The sequence below is a fragment of the Zingiber officinale genome, chromosome 4B, assembly GCF_018446385.1.
Source record: "Zingiber officinale cultivar Zhangliang chromosome 4B, Zo_v1.1, whole genome shotgun sequence".
Lineage (NCBI taxonomy): Eukaryota > Viridiplantae > Streptophyta > Magnoliopsida > Zingiberales > Zingiberaceae > Zingiber > Zingiber officinale.
Window position 1 is genome coordinate 137,406,547 of NC_055993.1, and position 12,101 is coordinate 137,418,647.

General features: G+C 42.3%; 1 protein-coding gene across 1 annotated transcript; it reads right to left on the bottom strand.

The window, feature by feature from the left end:
• Positions 1-4,347: 4,347 nt before the first annotated feature.
• Positions 4,348-5,740, bottom strand: LOC121976971 (aquaporin PIP2-5-like). The gene is made up of 3 exons (XM_042529421.1): positions 5,025-5,740; positions 4,785-4,925; positions 4,348-4,673 (listed from the first exon to the last, which is right to left on the bottom strand). The coding sequence occupies exons 1-3, from the start codon at positions 5,628-5,630 to the stop codon at positions 4,563-4,565; spliced, it is 858 nt and encodes a 285-aa protein (XP_042385355.1). The 5' UTR covers positions 5,631-5,740; the 3' UTR covers positions 4,348-4,562.
• Positions 5,741-12,101: the final 6,361 nt, after the last annotated feature.

Here is a 12,101-nt window from a genome sequence, read left to right on the forward strand (position 1 = left end):
TATCAGATTTCCATGAAGCATTCTGACGTAGCAATGGTGGTTGTTGAGGTTGTTACTGCTGATATTGATGTTGTGGTGGTCGTTTTTGCTGCTGCGGTAGTTTACCTTTGTTCAACAATAATGGGCATTGAGACTTTTAATGTCTTTTTTCTTTGCAATAAGCACACTCATCACTAGAAACTTTCGAAGTCGACCTACTTTGATTATGCGGCATAGACCGCCGTGGTGCTGCAAAAATAGATGGCGTAGATGGTGCAACAGTCCTCTTATCAGCCTGAGACTTAAGACGAATCTCCTCAACTAGAAATTCATGTACTACTGAATCAACGGAAGGGAGAAGACTACGATGCAAAATTGTTCCACGCAATCCTTCAAAGTCATCACGAAGAGCCATCAAGAATTGGACCAGACGTTGCTCTTCTCTATGAGTGGCATTCGCTAGGAATGCTTGCAATTCTGAGGATTCTGTGAGTGCTAACTGGTCCGATAGTTCCGACATAGCAGAATAAAAATCTTGGATCCCCATATCTTGCTGCCGAAGTACATGTATATCTGCTTCTAATTGATATTATTTGGCAAATTTAGACTGCGTATATAATATTGTCAGATGATTCTAAACCTCTTTGATTGTCTCGTACTTGGACAACTGAGTACCAATGGAGTGTGAAATAGAATTATTGATCCATGTAATAATCTTCGCATTATCAGTCTTCCAAACATCCAACGACTTTACATATCATCAGCATTAATGTCCATAGGTTGAACTCGCACACCTGAAACATATCCCCACATAGATTTTCCTAGCAAAAAATTTTTCATAATATATCCCCAATACGAATAATTTTTTCCATCCAAACAAACACTGATCGATTGAAGCGAATCTTCTATGCAGCACTCATGATGATAGAACAAATTGTGTTCATGAATAATCGAACACCAAACAAAACCAAGTATTGCGAAAATAAAAAAAACTCAATTAAAACTGTACAGTTGCGCCCAAAAAATTGTGGATCGAATTAACAATTCTTCAATCTAATTATCAAAAACATAGAGATGAAGGCTCTGATACCATATAGAAATTGATGTCAAAGAAAAATAGTCATCTTTATTGATGAATCCAAAAAAAGGTTGTAAGAAAATAAAGAGTACAAAATCTTATATAGTGAATTATCAGAAAACTTAAACCCTAAATTAAAAAGGTAAAAGACTAAACTACCCTCAAGACTATAAGCAAATAATTCTAATTATATAATCTAACAGATTCGTCTGAGGCTCTTTGTGTTGCATAGGAGGTGGAGGAGCCTTCCACTCGGCTTGGAAGGAGGGAGTTAGAATAGACATTTCATTCTTCCGAGCGACTTGCGCTTTTTCCATATTAATGTATTTGACAATCCGCCTCAATAAGCTATCGAAGTCCTTGGGTGGCTTTCTTATCAATGAACAAAAAAATCTCCATCTTTGAGTCCTTGACACTCACCAATATTTCAAAGGTGGAAGAGAAAATATTCATGATCACCTGATTGAACCGCTTTATCTATGCCTTCAAAGATTCCTTTTCCCCTTGCTTGAGGGCGAATAGGCTCAAGTTTGTTTTATGGTACTTTTGGCTGGTAGCAAAATGATGTAAGAAGGCTCTCTTAGAATCTTTAAAGCAAGTAATGGAGCCATCAAGAAGCCAGTCGAACCACCTTTGTGCTGAGCTGGATAGGGTGGTCAAAAACTCTCAGTACTTGACTCCATCCATGTACTAATGCAATAGAATGCCATTCTTGAAATGTCGAAGATGGTCTTCAGGATCGATGGAGCCTCCATATTTTTCGATCGACGAGGTCGGATATGCTTGGGTAATTTGTCTTCAAGAATCTCCTGACTGAACGACACACTTAACTTCATGGGGGACTTATTAGCGACAAGAGTCTTTCCTCGCCTAAGATCATGGGGAGGTGAATTCGTAGTAAAAGAGGCTTGGGATTGATCGGCTTTGGCTGAGTCCTCCACATGTATTCATAACAAAACCTTTGGGAACTCCACTTGTTGCCTTGGCTTGGATCTTCTATCGGTGCCTTGCGGCCCTTCAAACGATTCTATTGGTGCCTTTGAGAGGGGTGACTCAGTTGCTTGTTGCTTTCACACCAACACTTGTGCTTTGTTCATAATCAATAGATCTAAATCTTCTTGCGACAAACGGTTGTAAACTTATTGGCATCGTGCATCCTCACGTTCCAAATTAGGTGGAGAGGTTCCTACAAACAATGCCAAATTTGATCCCATCTAGAAACAATGAGTCATGGAGCGTCGGTGAGCTGGCCGAGAGATTGGGTGAGAGCAAGACTTTTGCTGAAGAACTCCGAGAGTCACCTGCAAATATCAGCAAAGGGAGAAAGAAAATCGTCAGTAAGCAGACCAAGGAGATCCGTCGCACAGCTACTCCGACGATCAAGTCAAGAACAGAGGAAGCGAATTGGTGGCGTAAACGAAGAAGTGTGAGAAGAGGCACGTGCGTACCTGTACCTGTAGAGAAGGACCCCCTTTCATAATGCATCTCACAATTCCTGTATTTAATGAGGCACCATCTCATTGTCAGACAATCTATCTCATCACCATACTTCCACTATATCTAGTAGTCACATCGTAAGTATGAGGAAGATGTATTGCAAATTTATACACAGATATGATTTTCTGATTCTCTGATAAACCCATGTGCTATATTGATGGTGAAATGAGCTCGTGGATGAAGAGGCATATGGGCCTTCTAGTTGAAAGATGGGCCCAACATAAGGGGTCCACTTTCTCAGGAGGCCTAAATGGGTTGCGATAGTATCCTGAGGGGGAGTGGAGTCTTAAAAGCAACTAGCAAACTACAATATTGGCCTCCTGAGAGCATATCCGATCGGTGGTAACCGATCAAGAGAGAACGAGGAACAGAGCCCCGTAGGTGTCCGGTAGAGCCAGAGAATGGGACCCTTTGAGAGCCTATCCAATTGACAATAGCCGATTGGGAGAGAACGGGGAGTAGGGCCCCGTGAGTGCCCGATAGAGAGCAAGAGAGTTGGACCTATTAAGACTTCCTGCTGTCTAGCATATGGTTAATGTTGATCTATCGAAACTTCCTCGTTGTCTAACATCTGATCAACCTTGCATGTTAGGACATCATCATTGCTTGGCGTCTATCAACCTTGATCTGCCGGGGCTTCGCGCCTCATACCAACTTCATATTGGACTTTCAATCACCAAGTATGTTTGATCAACCGTAACTCACTTGGACTTTTCCTCATATGTTAACTTTATGTTGGACTTCCAATCGTCAAGTGTCTAGTCAACCATGAACTACTTAGACTTTTCCACAATCAAATATTCGATTAATCTTGATCTACTTGACTTTTCTTTAACCAACTAGCATAATGATCTACTATCAAATATTCGATCAACTTTGATCTACTTGATGTCTCACTCGACCAACTTACATACTGATCAAATATTGAAAGCCCAACTTGAGTCAACTTGAGCTTGGCCAACATGGTCATACTTTGATCAGGGATTGATTGCATCAACAGACTTGGGGTCTTTTATCAGGGTCCGACTTGACCTGAACAACCCGAAGTACTCTATTTGTCTAGATATGAGCTCAGTTTGACTTGACTCGAGCTTAACTTGACTTGATTTGAGTTCATCTTGATTTTGATTTCCATCTCAATTTGACTTTTTACTTGACTATGCCATATGGTACTGGCTTACTCCACCATATCCAGGCCCAAAGGTGTGTGTTTGTTTGTCATACTTTCTAACATAGTGCCGAGTTGTTAATTTTCTTCTTCGCATATACGAACCTACTAGGATTTATGGTTGAAGGCTTTATGGCCAAGATGCTCCCAAGGTGGCATGCACTCCCCTAGCCTTGGGTCAAGGTTCCAACATAAAATGGCCGATCTCCTAAGACTTCAAAACTTGATACTCTTGCCATGGTTGTTCAATTTGAGGTAGTAGTCGCCTCCAGAGTGTAGCCGAGTTAGTAACCATGTGGTAAATTTACAGAATCAATTTGAGATAGTAGCCAACTCTAGTTGACTAAAAGACTCAATTGCTCAATCCAAACATTCTAAAAAGACAACAACAAAGGCATTGGAGCTAGATTCTCAAGAGATTCAACATGTAAAAACCCATTATAAGCCCAAACTAGTCCTTTCAAATATAAGATAGAGTGCTAGTATAGCTTAAGTCAATTAGCTACTAGGCTCGAGCTATATAGCGAATGGGATTGAGGTTGAGCGGACTAAAAAGATTTTGATAAACAACACGAGCCACAAATAGACTCACATCTCAAGCTCGATAACTCCCTATGAGAAAATATTTACCAAGTTAAGAATTATAAAAAGCTTAATTAAGCAGAGCCAGAAAGATATTATAATACACCTGAGGCATAAGATACAATCACCATCAACCACAACAAGAGAAGGGAGGGCACTAGTTAAGCAATCCCTCTGATCACACTGGCCTTTTTTAATCTACAATTGCCACTGAGTACTGATCATTAATTATTCTCCTTACCATGCCCTAATTGATCATCAACTGCTCCTGAAGGAACCCAAAGCCTTGACAGCTCCTGCTCTCAGAATGTACTGGTGGTAGCCGGCTGCGATGGCGGCACCGATGAAAGGCCCCACCCAGAAGATCCACTGCTCCAACGTAACGAGATCATTCATAAGATCATCCAGGCCTTAATTAGCTTGATTAATTACTGATAATATTGCTACGATTTAAGAGCTGAAGCTCGATCAATTAATTACCTGGTCATCCCAGGCCTTGTCGTTGTTGTAGATGACAGCAGCTCCGAAGCTCCTCGCCGGATTGATCCCAGTTCCGGTGACGGGAATTGTGGCCAGATGCACCATGAAAACTGCAAACCCAATCGGCAACGGCGCCAGAACCTGATCATTCGCGCGCGTATGGTTTACAGTGATCACATTAGACGAATTCAGTGTCGAATTTATTCAGCGTAAGATCTTCGATCGATTCGGCTACTGTACCGGGACGTGAGAGTCGCGGGCGTTGCGCTTGGGGTCGGTGGCGGCGAAGACGGTGTAGACGAGGACGAACGTGCCGATGATCTCGGCGCCGAGGCCAGTGCCCTTGGAGTAGCCGCCGCTGAGCTCGTTGGCGCCGCCGCCGTAGCGGACGAAGAAGGCCCTTTGGAAGCCCTTGACGAGCCCCACGCCGCAGATGGCCCCCAGGCACTGCGCGATCATGTAGAGCAGCGCGCGGACGAGGGTCACCTTCCGCGCCAGGAACAGCCCGAACGTCACCGCCGGATTGATGTGGCCGCCGGAGATGCCGGCGGTGCAGTATACCAGGATGAAGATCATGCCTCCGAAGGCCCACGCGATGCCGAGGATGCCGACGCCGCCGCAGGCGGCGTCGGCGCCGTTGACGGTGCTGTCCGACTGGTGCTTGTAGCCGATGACGGTGGCGACAGTCACGTACAGGAACAGCAGGGTGGCGACGAACTCGGCGATGACGGCGCGGTACAAGGACCATTTCCCCAGCTCCTCGGCGTCGACCAGGGGCTCCGGCGGAGGGTCAGTATAGTCCTTGGCGCCGTAGTCTCCCGCCGCTGCTTCCGTGTCCTTCCCCATTGTTAACTATCTTCGAGAGAAGAGAAGAAGAGATCGAGCAGATGATCAGTGGCGATGGCTGAAGAAGTGGAATCGTATAAATACGAATTCGATCGAGGAAAGTGGAGAGGGCGGGGTGGAGTTTTACCTGAATTATTTGCCGCCCAAAATAATTATTTAACCGCCAAAATTATAATTCACATAAATAATTATTTAATCGCAAATGGCAGGCAGACTTACTTAATTTAAGCCGCAGAGCGAATTGTAGCGCGCCACGTGGTCGATTAGTATCCATTAGTTAAGCGCTGATGACCGACAGTTTTAAAATAGAACTCGGGGATGATGATCGGACGGCGGGCGATCCTTTGGCGGTCGCGTACGGCGGTGATGGACGCACGCGAGCGGCGACTTTGGGAGCCACCCGCCTGCGTCAGCAGTCGCTTTCGGCCGAAAAAGACATCCTGTGGGGGAACGGAGTGGGTAGCTTTGGTGTCAGAGTTGTAGGGGTTCATTTGTTTTGTTCCACAGTAGGATTAGTGGAGATTATGGCTACGGCTAGAGAGCCTATGGAGTTAATGCACGAGAAAGGTTCTTTTCCATTCAGTCCTCTTGATGAGCAACTTTAATGTTGTTTGGGTTAGTAAATACTTAATGATTTTTTAAATATATAAACAATTAATTAAATAAAAAAGTTCAAACAGCTCATTAAATTCAATTCTTCTTTTCCAGGTTAGTTTCTATCCTTCATGATCTCGATTTCTTTTGCTATTTAAGGATTTGTGAAATAGCTAGTCTATTTGATCTGCGTATGAATTGGGAGGATTGAGACAAGGCCCTAATCATGTTGATTAAAAAATAAGTAATAGCTATTTGGTTCTATGAACCAATGTACTTGGAAAATTGATTTTCATAATCAACAAATTATATAGGGATAGAACGGCTAATTCACAAGTAGACCGTTCGATATGATGGAATGAAATATTTGACTCGTAAACGAGTTAGGTTCACAGATATGAATAGACGAATGGACCATTAAAAGGTAAGAAATCAAAATTAGATTTTGAAATTTGGGTGTAAAAAATTATTCAATAAATCAAGATTAATTAATAGATATGTTCATTAATTTATTAATCAATTTATGTGTTACTGTAATATTAATTAATCAAATCTATTGTAGCAACTTGATATGTAATACGGTAGTCCTCTCGGGGTGGTGCAGTAGTTGAGGCATGAGATGTTACCATATTAGGTCATGGGGTCAAAACTCGGCATGTCCGAATATATCTTCTTCTATATTTTGATCACTGCACTAATAGCTAATAGTTAACTGTGATTTACCTTCTCCATGTTGGCCTAGGGACAGGTTGGCAGAGACACTGGGGTGAACAAATTGCCTTTTGCCACATTGATATATGATACGGTATGTTGCAAATGGGCCCAAAGGTAATTTGGGATCAATAGTTAAGATAATGTAGTAATCAAAATCAAGGTGAGGTGACGGTCAGAATCAGAGTATATGCAACTGAACGAGTCACTCTCACCGGGACTAAGATCTCCACTTCGCATCGTCAAGACTCTTAGCATACAACCAATCAGCCCAAAGTGTCGGTCGGACCTCTCTCAACATATAACCGATCGGTCCTAGAGCCGGTCCGACTTACGAAGCTTAGCTCCTCACTTCTCAGCGTCGGTCGGGCATTCAGAGCTCAATGCCTCACTTCTCAATGCCAAGGTACACAACATACAGTCGATCAGACCCAGCGATGGTCGAGCATTTGGTGCTCATTTCCATACTCCTCATAGCCTAGTCCTCCAGCATATGGTTGATCGGCCCAGAATGTCGATCGGACCTTCCGTGACTTGACTCTCCACTCTTCAAATACAAGTATCACAATATACAGTCGGTCGGCTAAAGATCCGATCAGACCTTCCATGACTTAGCCTCACACCCTTCAAGGGAAAGGTCTCTATCATACGGTTGGTCGACCCAAAGTTCCGATCAGACCTATGGGGCTGAGCGCCCCACTTCTCATATGTTAGTCTTTCATCATACGGTCGGTCAGTTGCAAGGCTAGTTGGACTGCCTCTAGGAGAACATTATTAGAGCATCGTAATAACCTGTCAAAGAATAATAGTTATTCGTCAAAGAATATTTAGCTATACCATAACATATACCTGTAATGGAACCTTTCTCTGAGGGTGGTCATACCTCGTCCATTACCTGATATTACCTGACATATTCTGACATCAAACATTCTCAGCCGCCTAATTATTACGAAGGTTATGAAAGACGATTTATATACATGTAACAAAACTTTCCTTGAAGGGTGACTATACATCTTCTATTGTTTGACATATTCTGATATCAGACATTTTCTGATACCTCGTTATTACAAAGGTTCTGAGGGTCAGTATAAAAAAGGGTCCTCTCTATTGAGTAGAGAACTGGGACACTATGCACACATACGCACACATCTACACTACTATTCATCTACTTCTCCATTTTTCAATCGACTACTATTCTAATTTAAGCATTGGAGTGTCTGCTGCATCAGGGACCCCTCCTTGGTTCTTGAGCTAATGTTTCCCTTTGCTCTCTCTGTGGTGTGCTCAAAAAGGATTGCTAGGGACCATCTTCTTCTAGCTCAGAGTCTTTTCACGGTCAACAACAAAGCCACTTCCCAACGTTGTATCTTCCTCGATTTCAGACAAGATCAAATTTGGTGTCGATTGTGGGAATCTTTACCTAAATGTGAAATAAGAAGATGGATGAAGATGAACAGTTCACAATGATCACTTCATCGCAAGAAGATTTGGAATTGCTCATATCTACATGAGCGCATAGATTGGTACAACAACAACAAACGATAGTGGAGCATCCTTTGTAGAATGACACGACCTTATCAGTGACTGGCCCTCACACTGAGTGAGGGACCAGAGTAGAAGGACCGACTTGGTTTCCATCGGCTCCTCCTCTAACCGGCTTCATGTAAGCCCTCGCACAGCCGATTAGCTTGCCGCTTGTACCCTCGTCTCTGCTCACATATCACTGGGCCTTGTTCTGCATGCCCTTCGAGGGTGCAGACTGAGCTGAGAGACCCCAAGGATTGTCTTCTGAAAATGTACCTGCTGGGGACATTCGAAGGGGGAAAGTTCCGATGGCTAGTAGCTCTCTCAAGCGAGTCAGTATGTTGTTCTCCTAGGAGATATTGGTGGACATTGCCGAGCCACTTCTAACCTTTAATGATCAAGGAATACAGAGGAATCACCAACCCATAGGATCATCTTATCAAATTTGAGAACGCGGCTATCCTCCATCAGTACACGGATGAAGTTAAGTGATAAGTTTTCCTTACTACTCTCTCAGATTCAACATAAAGATGATTCAATTGGCTCCCGGCCGACTCCATTTGTTGTTTCAAAGATTTCCGTAAAGTATTCCTACACCACTTCGCTAGCAACCATCGATACAACAAGACCATGCTAAGTTTATTTTTCCTCAAGCAAGGGGCCTAAGGAGGCATTGAAGGCATACATAAAGTGATTTAACTAAGTGGTTATAGACATCCCTTTAGTCACCCCCGAGATCCTGATGAGTGCATTCTCCCAAGGACTCACAAATGAAGACTTCTTTCAATCCCTAATCAAGAAGCCACCTGGGACTTTGATCACCTACTTGGAAGAGCTACCAAATATATCAATGTGGAGGAAGCTCAATCCACCAGAAAAAAAAATAATATATCAACTCCTACCATCACTCAGACAAAACGTCAGGCTCTCCTTCCATCCTCGCAAGGTGTAGGTCGGCATCTGAGTCACCCACTTGAGCCAAGAAGGGAGGAGAGAGCAGTACAGAAGGTGGAAGATGTCCCATAATTGACTATCGTGCTAGATCGGTCGCTTCTTAAAAAGCACCGACGTTTTCGTGATTACCATCAATCTCATTATCATGACACCAGTGAATGTTATCAGTATGCCAAGAGGCTCTGTCAAATGACGGAGTCAGGAGAAGTGAATAAAGAATCATCCTCACACCCCTCTCAAGGATCTCCTTCAACAACATAATGGGAAGAGCCTAGTTGATGTTTAAATCAAACATCCGGACGACATCTTTACAAAGAGTCTGATCGGCATCGCCAAGGAAAAGTGGATCAACAAATATCAAAATGGACAATGTCCACTTGGCAAGGCAAGTCCGATCGACAAAAGTCAAAGTGAGCATATGATCGAAAATCCCAAAGGACCAAAATATCAATTTGATCGACAGCTCCCAAATAGCTCTAGGTGCAAGAATTTTAAATTGTAGCTATTTCATTCGACAAATCCTTTTGGCATCTTCATGCAGGATAAGTTTCAATCTATCATCGACTCGGTAGCCCCGACCGACAACTCAGCCATACCAAGTGGATCATTTATCCCTATTTTTTTTTTTTTTTCATTTATCCCTATTTAATAACTTGAGATTATCCGTTCAGGCCAGCCTGACAAATAAGTCTAAAATTTAAATTTTATATTTTAAAATTTAAATATACCCCTATCTTTAGCAATGCAGAGAATCTAAGAGTTAAGACATTCAAGTCATACATCATGCCTCTAAGCTCCCAGGTATTTGGGTCATACATCGTACATCGAAGCTCTAAAGCATTCAGGTCATACATCATACATCCCATCTCTAAGGCATTCGAGTCATACACAATGCCTCAAACTCTAAGGTGTTCGTGCAATTAGCTTCCAGAGTTTTGATGTTTGATAATGTATCTAAGTTTGGTTAGTTTGACCAAGGGTTGATCCAAATAGGATTTAATGTTTGGAAGAGAAAAGTCTAGTTAAGACTAGATGATTAGTAAGGAAAAGTCCTAACTGAAGGTAGGTAAGGATAAGTTCTAATTAGAGATTAGGCAAGTAAAAAATCTACTGAGTGACTAGTCCTAACTGGAGGTTAGGTAAGAGGAAGTTCTAATGAATGAAACCAGATAATGGAAGCTCTAGTGAGTGAAGCTAAGCCCTGGTGAGTGAAGTCAGGAGGGTAAAATCCTAGTAAGTGAAGTTAGGCTCTAGTGAGTGAAACTAGACGGTAAAAGTCCCAGTGAATGAAGTCTAGTGGTAGCAGTTCTAGTGAGTGAAGTTAGGCAGTGGAGATCCTAAGGAGTATGCCTTAGGTGGTAAATTCTTGGATGCAGACCAAGCATGAAGCCTAGTAGGTGGGGTAGACTTATAGGAGTGTGGCTTAATCCTAAGGGATTGACCCTTAGGTGGTATACTTGGAGGAGAGACCTTCAAGCAAAAGGTAAGTCTAGTAGGTCAAGTAAACTTACAGATATAGGCTAGGTTATTTGTTTGTATTTTGTATGGTTATTTTGTAGGAACATGGACCTGGAAGCAAAACAAATAGTAGACAAATGCAAATGAGTGAATTAGACTTGACTCAGGTCAAACCGGACCCAAACCGATATAGTAGACTTAACCAGTGGTTCGGTAAATCGATTGGATTCGGTCTAGATTGCAAAGTTGTTAGAAATATTGACATGGAAGATGATGTGATAAAAGATCTAGTTTATCTTTATGATTTAGGTGAGGATAAGAATAAGCCAGATAATATAGATAGAAATAAGGCTTGATCCATATGAGTTCATCCAGATAAGAGTTGATCCAGATAAGAATATGATTAAACTCTATAAAAAGAAGTGAAGGCTCAACATTCAAGATAACTTCTTCAATTCTACTCTCCATCTCTGTGCTCAAAAAGCTACACTGCGAAGCTCTACGACCGGGGAAGCTCCAGGGGGGCGCGTTGCACTCAGGACTTCCAAATCGATCGTCATCTTTTATTTGGTTTGTTTATTACGAGTTGTACTTAATTTATTATTATTTGTGCTTATATCGCAACTTGTAAGACGAGTTTCTCCGCCTTTGAAAAGTTCTGGAAAGGCGATCACTAGTGGATGAGCGTCTCCCGTGATTAGGCCTTGGATGTACTTGGTTGAGAACCAAGTAAATCCCACGAGTATTCTATCATTTAAGTTTTTATTATATTTCGCTGCAATTAACATTTTGATAGAAAGAATGAACGCGTCATCTTCCCCAATTTCATATAGGATCACTTGTATCCATGGGGATAAATATAATTTACTCGAAGGGGTGTGTCGATATCCGAAGGGATAACTCAACAATCGACAGGATTAAGTTAGTAATGACAATATCTAAAGGAGTGTGTTGATCTATTAGCTGAAGGGGTACATCTATAATCGAAAAAGGGTGTGTCGAGAATATAAACGAGTCAGACAAGGTCCACATCGTCATATCGAACTCTACCGGTTCAAGCCGACAACTCATCGTTGAGCTAACTGGACCCAACTATTGGATTAATGTCGTAAACCATCCAATTAAATTCCAACATCAATTAGAAATTTGATCTACTTGTTTGAATTTACTTTTATATCGATAAGTTATCCCCCTGAGTCATGTGACAAAAGACGATTCGTTCACCCCCGG

Excerpts from the sequence above, each read along its gene's own strand:
- LOC121976971 (XM_042529421.1), bottom strand. The coding sequence starts at position 5,630 with ATGGGGAAGGACACGGAAGCAGCGGCGGGAGACTACGGCGCCAAGGAC. Across the intron at positions 4,926-5,024 it reads CCCGCGACTCTCACGTCCCG|GTTCTGGCGCCGTTGCCGAT; the intron begins GTACAGTAGCCG and ends GCGAATGATCAG. Across the intron at positions 4,674-4,784 it reads ACAAGGCCTGGGATGACCAG|TGGATCTTCTGGGTGGGGCC; the intron begins GTAATTAATTGA and ends ACGTTGGAGCAG.